Below are 9,291 nucleotides of genomic sequence, written 5' to 3' on the forward strand. Positions count from 1 at the left end.
GGGACCTGGTGGAGCGGGGTGGCCTCGGGAGATGCTGGAAGGCGATGCTGAGGGGTCCTGTAGGGACTGACCCGGAGCCGGTTTCCCTGCCGGGCTGATGCACAGGCGGTGGGGGTTTGGGATGTTTTTGTTTCCCTAGGAGCAAGCTGGCTTTCAAGAGTCCCTTGCTGGAGGTGGATTGGCACAGAGGTAGCACCATGGCAGGGTCCCTCTGCTCCCTGCAGGGCCAGGGACTCGCCTGTCCCATGGGAGCCCTGCATCCCAGCTTCCCACGGCTCTTGGTCCGGAGTTTCATCTGTGCCATGGTAGTGTGTTTGGCCTGCAGTTAATGTTTTAATGCAGCAGAATCATTTAGGGGGAGAAGTGGACAGAGGGGTACAAGTATCTGTGTGAACACATACTATTGCGCATCTTAAACTACACCTGTTGTACCTGCGTTTGTGCACAGGTATCCTCCAGGCTAGAAGAAGTGGAACCTGTGTGAGTGTTTTGACTACTATGTGTTCACTAATGCTCTTTCGGTTAATCACAACGTGATTGCAGCTTTAATGAGAGAGCTCCTAGTTTTAGGAGCTCATTACTTCTCAAACTTATGTTAGCTGTGCCTTCTCACAGTCTTACTTTCTTACACTAATCTCCCACACATAATGTTTATCTTTGAAAGACTGCAGCCTTAGAAGAAAATGTGGCCATAGCTCTTGAAGCTACGGTGTGGTACTACAATGGAATATGGAACTGCTCCTTTTTTCACTGTGGATGCCTTTGTTATTTTCTTTGTGTACAAGGACACTGAAGAGAAGTATTCAAAAGTAAGAGGATGGGATGCTAGGGCACAGCCAAAGGAATGTATTCTTGCTTTGAATCCAATCTTGTGCTGTCAGAGGTAATCAAAGCAGTTTTCATCAATGTATCCAAGTTTTGTGAAGTAAAATAACTTCCCAGATCAAACTTTCATCCCTGTAGGAATTGATTTGCCACAGGTTTACTAATGATTACATTGCTGCTTATTAGGAACAGGTTATATGAAAACAGGTTGCGCGATCACCCTGAAGCTAGCCAAGCCTTCAGCGACACACTATTTCCTGCACACCACAGTAAAGGATATTTTGAAGCCGTGGAAAATACATGATCCGGGCCTCCAGGAATCCAGAGTATTTAACAAACAACATAGAAAAGGATATTGTAGGTGAAGATAATACTGGTGTTCCACGAAAAAATAAAAACATTACTAGGAATATATTCTGATCTCTATTTTTACCACTGTAAATCCAAAGTCAGGCGTTACAGCAGATTAACTCTGTTGTATGATGTGAGCTGCAGGCTTTTGCCATGGCTGTGTTTGGGATAGACCTAACAGGGCAGCTGTGGCATGGCCTTTCCAGAAACAATTCTCTTCTGAGGAGGCACAGAGGTGAGGCTGTCAGCCATCAAAAGTGAGCTGGTGAATAGCATGAGCAGTAGCACTCCTAAAAGTTTGCTGGAATCTCTCCTGTGCAGGAAGTACTTGCATACTATGGCTTTATAATGCATCCTTTCCTTCATACTACTATAAAGTCTGACAGTGATTACCTTTTATTATCTTGGGCTAATTCCAGGTATCCCAGAGGGACTCATGGATAGCAAGAGCTCTGCTGGATTGAGTTACATGACTCCCAGCTGCAGCAGAGTAAGGATCTATTTGGAGAGGGGTGAGCACCCATGTGTGCAGTGCGAGAGTGGCAGTTTGCCCTTGTTTCGCCAGCTTCAGGACTTGAGCTGGGAGGTCCCTGGTCAGCATCTGAATTTGGGACCAGTTGCTTTCCAGAGGTGTTGCTCTTTCCATCTGCTGCCTGGGAAGTGAAGAATACTCTCAGGGCTCTGCCATTACGGAATACATAAATAAACTTGAAGTTGTAATTCTTTACAGCAAAGTTAAACAATCTGATTTGTGGGGTAGATTTCATGCGATTGCAACACACCGTAGTCTTCTTCCAGTTTATAGTGCAGATCATATTTGATGACAACGGTCTCTTTGATACAGCCCCTTTATTTACAGCTGACCATGAGATTGCTTCAGAACTCATTTAGGAATTCAATATGACTAATTGATGGATGATCCCAATCCTGGTTATAAGCTGAGGGAAGAGTTATTCCAGTTAACTCCAGCTGGTTATGTAAATGTTTGATGTCATGTGCAGATGATTGCTGCTGTGCATGTGTGTGTGTGCATGTCTGTGTAGGCTTGAGTTTACACAGTCTAGCAGTATAATTTCTAATGATATTTGCACCTATCTAATAGTATTTCAATTTCTGTGTGTATAACACTAGGAAATCTTTGTTTATCAAAGATTCCATTTTTAAAACCATAGTTCAGGTACACTGATTCTGGCAAACATTTTGTTATCATATTTGGTATCCCATGTCTGATCCAGGCAGTTTAACTTCTGATTAATATTCCAGATGCTCTTACTTCCTCAAGGGTCACATTCTTCACCCAGCTGACCAGTGATTTTTCTTCATCAAAATCAGCTGCCAGGTCATCTTGGGCTTCCTATAAATGAAACTCGAAGCTGAATTCTCTTGATTAGCATGGGAACGAGTTTTAGTACTGTATCAGAACGCTTAAAGTTAGTGCAATACCTTCAGAATTGATAGGAGTCCCTAACTGAATAGAGTTTCAGAAACTGCAAGTCCAAAGTGTAATGAAGTTAAAACAGGAAAATGAAACTACTGTTGCTTCCCAGTTTGTAAGGTTTTTGTACTTTCTTCTGAGTTCTACAATAGTCTTTATAACTTGATGTTGAGGACAAGTATTTTAAAGTATGAAAATGGAGGTTATGAAAGTGGATATGTAAGAAAAGCATCAGAAAGTTTGCGGAGCATAAGAATATGGAGTTTGGCAATGCAGTCTGTAGGCTGCTAGAAAAGCCAGCTGGGGTCTGAAATTGGTGGTTTAATTCTTAATTCTGCTCCCTTTTACTGTTCCCTAAATAATACCTTTTGTAGGTCACCTTGTTAATGGTAAGCACTTAGCAGTGGCTAGAGAACTTTGTTTTCCTACAGTGCCTTGTATTTGCACTGTGTCCCTGGATGCTTTTGCAACACAAAACACATGCCTTTATACCTCTGCTGAACTAAACCTGGGAAAATGTGATTTTTAGAAAAAGCATGGATTTGTTTGTTTATACGTTTTTACCTCCAGGTCTGCTTCTATTCAAGGCCTCGTTTAGAACTGGACTTGTATTCTTGTCGGTAGAAACTACTTCAGTGTTTCAGTATAGATGCACACAAATTTCTTCATGTCCAATTTCTATAGCTTCTTTATGTAAAACCTGATGCCAGTTCAGGTAAATTTTTATCCATCTTTCAGAAACTTGCTGAAGACTCCTCATTTCTGTGTTTTCCCTGGTTTGTTTGATTTGGCTTAAAGCACATCATTGACTAACCAGTGGTGAGTGTGTACATTGACTGTCTCTGCATTTCTTTGGCTTTGTGTAGGGTTGTAAGAATGAGACCCAACTGTCAGTTAGGACATGATTCAAGGAGACTTCTCACTTTAAATCTATGAGGAAAAGGTCTGTGACAAAAGCTATGTATGACAAAGTTTGGTTCTGAATGATATTTTTTAAATAGACTGAGATACTTTGAGGGACAAAAGTAGAAGTGGGAAATGTTAGTTTTCTGAAGTGATATGCATTGTAACTTCTCTGCTGCAGTTTTAAATCATGGTACATAAACATTCTATGATTCTGTCAGTGTGTGTGGTGAGTGTGTACATGCTATTATGTAGCTCTACTCTATTTCTAGAACTTAATCTTCAAAAGTGGAAGGTGAAGTGGTACTGCAGTATGTGTGTGGCACAAAATGAGGTGTAGACAAGGTATATTAATTTCCAAAGCCAAACTTGGGCAAATTTTGAGGATAGCTTCTTAATAAGCTCATCATTAAGAAGTCTGTAGCAAACTCAACCACACACACTTTACTCATCCAGAGGGTATTTTGCTGCTGGGAACTGAGCCTATGTGGACATTGGACAGCATGACATGGTTTGTGAGCGTAAAAGATGCTAACAATAATGTCTTTTGACTTTCTAATTCCTCATATAACATAGCTAAATGAGCAGAGTGGCCTTCTGCTGTTTCCCTAATTCATGGGCTGCTGCTTTGCAACTGCTACTTTCCTGATGGTGACTGCATCTTGGTGTTCCTATGTCCCCAGATCTCATCCAAAGATTTTCAGGTGGAAGCACACAAATATTTGTGAAGCACTTTGCACATCTTCAGTGGTAGGTGCAGCGTACCACCATCTTTCTAACTTTGGTGAATTTGTCTAAGTGCACCTCGAAGTATGGTACACTTAGATTTCTAACTTTAGTTTATTACAAGCTTATTTCCAAAAAAGATGCAGTCTGAATGTCTATGCAAATTCCAGAATGCGTTTGTAATTGAAAACACAATACAAGACAGGATCTCAATTTAATTTAGATTTTGAATGGTTATCAGATAAGCTTAATTCAGAAGGGAAATGATATCTAAATATGAAAGGAAGCACTATTAACTAGTGAGCAGGTGGACTATTGTTGTTTGCCTTCCTGTGCTGGGCAGAAATATGCATAATTGAAAGTCCTTGCATTGTATGCCTTACAGTTGAAATCTGTTCTTGGTCCTTCCAAGGTTTTGCTGATTCACTGCTGAATGAAAAGTTACAGCTAATGTTTAACTGATCGGCCTTTGGGACTCTTTTCTGGCTAAAAAGTGCAAATCTAAAGATGTGATCAGAAGGGGGTTTTCTACTCTCTCGTTGAGAAAACTGAAGTTCTGAATTTGCAAAAAGATACGGAAAGGGCAACTTCTGAGGAAGATAGCATTTGGTTAGCTTGGTAGATTTTTGCTTTCAGTTGGTGAAGTCTTACATTCTCCATAATGTGAATGCTTCTACCAGTTTATAGAAAAGTTTTTTTCATAAACTTTATCCCTTCTTTAAAGGAAAGGGGGCAGGAGGCAGGAAGAGGGACCTCAGTGTAATTATCCCGGATTAGCTAGCCAGCCTAGCACAGTCAAGGTCAGAACCTAAAGCTGAGCATTCTAAGCTGAGCATACCTAAAGCCTCTATTCAGTGAACATTTCTTGTAACTTCCCTGTGTGTGCTTTGCTTTGCTTTTGGCAGGTGAGAAGTCCTGATGAACTCAGGCAGTGTTAAGCTGGTGATTGTGGATGGCGGCTGTCTCTTCTGAGGCTTGTTGCCAGCCTGTGTACTGGTTTTATACCTCCTGAAGGAGGTTAGACCCTGATTTCTGTGGCCCTTCAAGCACAGCAGGAACTTCCCAGAACTTATACAGCTACCTGAGGCCTAAGTGAGGCTGGGTGCAAGTCAGTGTCCTGATGAGTATGGTAACTTGAATGAGAAGACCAGAAAAACTAAGTTTTAGGAAAAAAATGAATAGTTCATTTTTTTTTATCATCTCTAAGTGATGCAGCACAATTTAATGGAAATGTACAAATCTACTAGCTATGTTAGACAACCTCTTCTGCCATGGCAAAAAGAAGGGGAGTAGAAATCTGGGTTGTGTGCCTGGCATGAGGTCCTCACCATGCCCCTTTGCATTCCATATGGTGGCTTGGAGCTATTCATTAATGTGTGTTTAGGAGTCTGTGAAAGCTTGGAGGTCATGATACCAGGAAATAAAACACTAAGCAGGACAGAGTTGGCCTGTGTTCAGCTGCAATTGGAAAATAGGCAATTGACATTTGCTAAATGCAAGTTGCCAAAGTAGAGCCTGGTTTTCAAAAAGCATTCAAAAAGCATTTTAAGCCCACTGTTAATTACAGAGTCTGCTGGATATAAAGGTACTTAAGTGTTGAATTAGATGTAAAGAGAGAAGGCATTTGAATGTCTTCCCAGATGAAGGATGTAGAGAGCATGAAGCCTAAAGCCGCTTCTCTGCCTTGACGGGAATAAAAGGAAAACTTACCTTTTGAAGCTGGAGGGAGTTCTCTAAGAAATGATGCTTTTAGGTCATCACATGCTTTGTTACCACGAGTACATGAACTTCACACACCATGGACACACGCCTTCCCTCCCTGGATTCAAAATTGAGGCAGAAGATTTTTTTCCTGTAATGTTGCTTATCACATGAGCTGAAAGTAACGTTGCCTTCAAAATACATGCTTTTGCTTTGCTAGTTCAATTTCCTTAATGGGTGTCTGATTTCTCACCTGCTGTTTTCATCTTGGTAAGAAGTTAAAACTAGCATTTTGTAAAACAGTGGTGACTTTGCACCTTATTTTTAATGCACTGCAAATACTGAATGCTGTAAAGAGGCAATGATTACTGATGAAGTCATGTGGAAGATGCACCACTAAAATATGTAATAGTATGGTAGGAACTTGCCGCTTTCCTGCATGTAATGTCTATGACTGTCCTGTGCAGTTTTCTGTGATAATTAATAGGTTTCCTGTTAATAATGTAATTGTGAAAATACAGACTAGTAAAAGAATTCATACCCCTTTGACAGCTGGCCAGATTCTTGCTGTTTTAGCAGGACCTTGGAGGGGAAGTGATTTCCTCTTTGATATTTTCCCTTTGATTTCCTCTTTATGTGGCTGTTGTGGTGCTAAAAGAATGCTGTAAGAAATGAAGAACACGTGTCCTCTTTCTTGACTGTTCCTGACATCTCTCCAACGTTGTACCTGTGACTTCTGAACTGTTTGTCCTGATACTCCTAAAATGCTGCTTTGTTTCCTGTGCTCTTGCATTACAGAAGCTGAGAATAATTTTGCGGGAATTGAGAGTAAGTTTTCCTTACGGACACCTGCAGAGCCCAGTGAGGATGTCTGCTACCTGATTCCTGGGCAAGTGAACAGCCTGGCACAGTGCAACTTCAACCATACCAGTAAAACCTTTGTGGTGATCCATGGGTGGACGGTAAGAAGAAAGGGGAGGAATCTCCCTTTTAACAACACTTCTGATAAACTGTGCTAGACGTGTCAGCTGAGGTGCCTATACATTAAAGATAATACTGAGATATCTCCTTTTTTAATTACAAAAATGCCAACAGGTAACAGGAATGTATGAAAGTTGGGTCCCAAAGCTGGTAGATGCTCTGTACAAGAGAGAACCTGATTCAAACGTCATTGTGGTGGACTGGCTAATTCGAGCTCAGCAGCACTACCCAGTGTCAGCTGCATACACTAAGCTGGTGGGAAAGGACGTTGCTATGTTTATTGACTGGATGGAGGTAGGACATGTAGTCATATATGTCATGTTGTATATAATGTCCTAAAAGGCAAAACAGCAATGGTGCACCTGTGTTAATCATTTCATATTGGATAGATGGAGTTAAGTTGTGGCAGACTGATTTTGCTGGAGTGGTAAAATCCCACCTTTAATGGTTATTTACTAAACAAGGCATGCACTCCAGAAACTCACCTTGTGCTCACCCAGAGCCTCGTGGGTACACAATATTTCTGAAAGCTCTGTGAGAGGTAGCTATGAAAGAAAGGTTCCTGTACACCATACAGCAGCTGGCCTTGGGAAACAGACGTCTGCCCTTTCTTTGGGGAAATAGAAGATCCAGAAACTGGCTGTGAGGGCATGGCTGAAAACCTTTGATAAAATACACAGCCCGATGTTCTGTCCTTCATTCTGCATTCCTCTCCACTTAGAATTTTGCCTTAAGTTAATTATTCTTGTGCCACACTAGGTTACTTAAGTTATGTTAATTGTATTTGTTATTCTCCTATTCATGGTTCAAAGAGAAATCCCACTGTTTACAAAACATTTTCCTTTGTGTCTTCTGATGTTTTCCCATTTAACTTCAAACTTTAAACAAATCACTGTCTTCTGCAGGAGCAATTCAATTATCCTCTCAACAATGTCCACTTGCTGGGGTACAGTCTAGGTGCTCATGCTGCTGGCATTGCTGGGAGCCTGACCAAGAAGAAGGTGAACAGAATTACTGGTAAGAAAACTTGTGGCTGTATCCTGTCTCTTCCATGCTGAAATACTACATTCTTCTGGAAAATCACCAGAATAACTGGCGCTTGTTGGCAGTGCTTAGGTGATGTGTTCCTGCTTTATTGAATTGTCAGGGATGATATTTTTGTAGTGGAAATGGAAAAGGTTTAGGAAAGAATAACAAAGGTAGTGGGCGAGAAGCCTTGATCTGCTTTTGCACAAGAAATGGGTGAGTAGGCAGATACTTACTGGCCATGAAAAAGTTTAGTTGTGGAAGATGTGATCAAGTCTGGCCAAATCAATGGCGTGGAGAAGGTCACAGTACCTCTTGCAGCACAAGAACTTCAGCTGTCTGTCTCATCTAGGTGGTCATCCCTTGCAGCTGGTAGGAGCTGTTCATAAAGGATAGGAGGTAGATCCTCCTGTAGTGGGTGTAGTACCTGCAGAGCTTTTTGCCATGGAATGTTGCAGATGTGTAAAGTTTATACAGGCTCAAAGGGAGACTGGACAAACAGAAGAAATCCACTGTGGTTTACTACAAAAAAATAATTAATCCTAGGAGGATCAAGTCATAGTCTATGCTGAAAATAATACTGGGAGTGTTTTAGGAAGGGGAGGGAAGTACACAAATGCTTGTCTAATTCCTGTGCATGCTTAGATGTCTGCTATGGTTTTTTTTTTTTTTTTTTGTTTTTTTTTTTGTTTTTTGTTTTTTTTTTTTTTTTTTGGAGGCTGAGAAGTGTGCTAGACAAGGCAGAGTGCATGGCTACTCTGGGCTTGGTTTACAGCCCAGCACCTGCAGAGCTGAGCCCCTAGCAGTGATCCCTGTGACAAAGGAAATGCCAGCATCAGCAAATGAGGCTATGAAAATTATTCATCTGTGGTGTCTTTGCTGCTGAGGGAGCTTGGGAACAGTGTTCAGATGAGAGCCTAGCTCCCTGCCTCTTGGGACCCTTTGCCCTTTCACCTGAGTCTGACTGTGATCCAAAATCCACAGGCATACGGGGGTGGGCTAGGCAGCAGTTGCATCAGTAAAGGCTGACTCCTGAGAGGTAGCAGATTAAAATCAGAAGGCCAAAGCACTAGTCTCTTTACCTTTCCTTCTCTTGGCTCCAGCTTTGTTGCTTTTGCTGAGGCTGCCAAAACACTCAAATACCAGAAGCTCTCCGTTATGCCCCCACGGTTGCACTCAGTGCCCAGCATAAACCTTTCCCTAGGAAAGCATCATCACCTTTGAGCACAGGGAGCAATGAGATGTGGTCCCTGGTGTCCTCACAGCAGAGGGGGAGGCACCTCAGAACGGGTAAGGCTAACCAGGAGTGGCTAAAACAACAAACACAGCCCACCAGCGCGCGC

The 9,291-nt window shown here is 41.9% G+C and overlaps 1 protein-coding gene across 1 annotated transcript in view; it reads left to right on the forward strand.

Moving 5' to 3' along the window:
• The window catches only part of LPL (lipoprotein lipase), a 16,087-nt gene that overhangs the window by 227 nt on the left and 6,569 nt on the right, over positions 1-9,291 (forward strand). Inside the window, exons 2-4 of the mRNA XM_010013326.1 lie at positions 6,740-6,903; positions 7,037-7,216; positions 7,828-7,939. Of these exons, the coding sequence (XP_010011628.1) occupies positions 6,740-6,903; positions 7,037-7,216; positions 7,828-7,939 (456 nt within the window). The remainder of the gene's footprint in view (positions 1-6,739; positions 6,904-7,036; positions 7,217-7,827; positions 7,940-9,291) is intronic.

Source organism: Nestor notabilis, unplaced genomic scaffold (assembly GCF_000696875.1).
Source record: "Nestor notabilis isolate BGI_N333 unplaced genomic scaffold, ASM69687v1 scaffold5464, whole genome shotgun sequence".
In the NCBI taxonomy this organism is placed as follows: Eukaryota; Metazoa; Chordata; class Aves; order Psittaciformes; family Psittacidae; genus Nestor; species Nestor notabilis.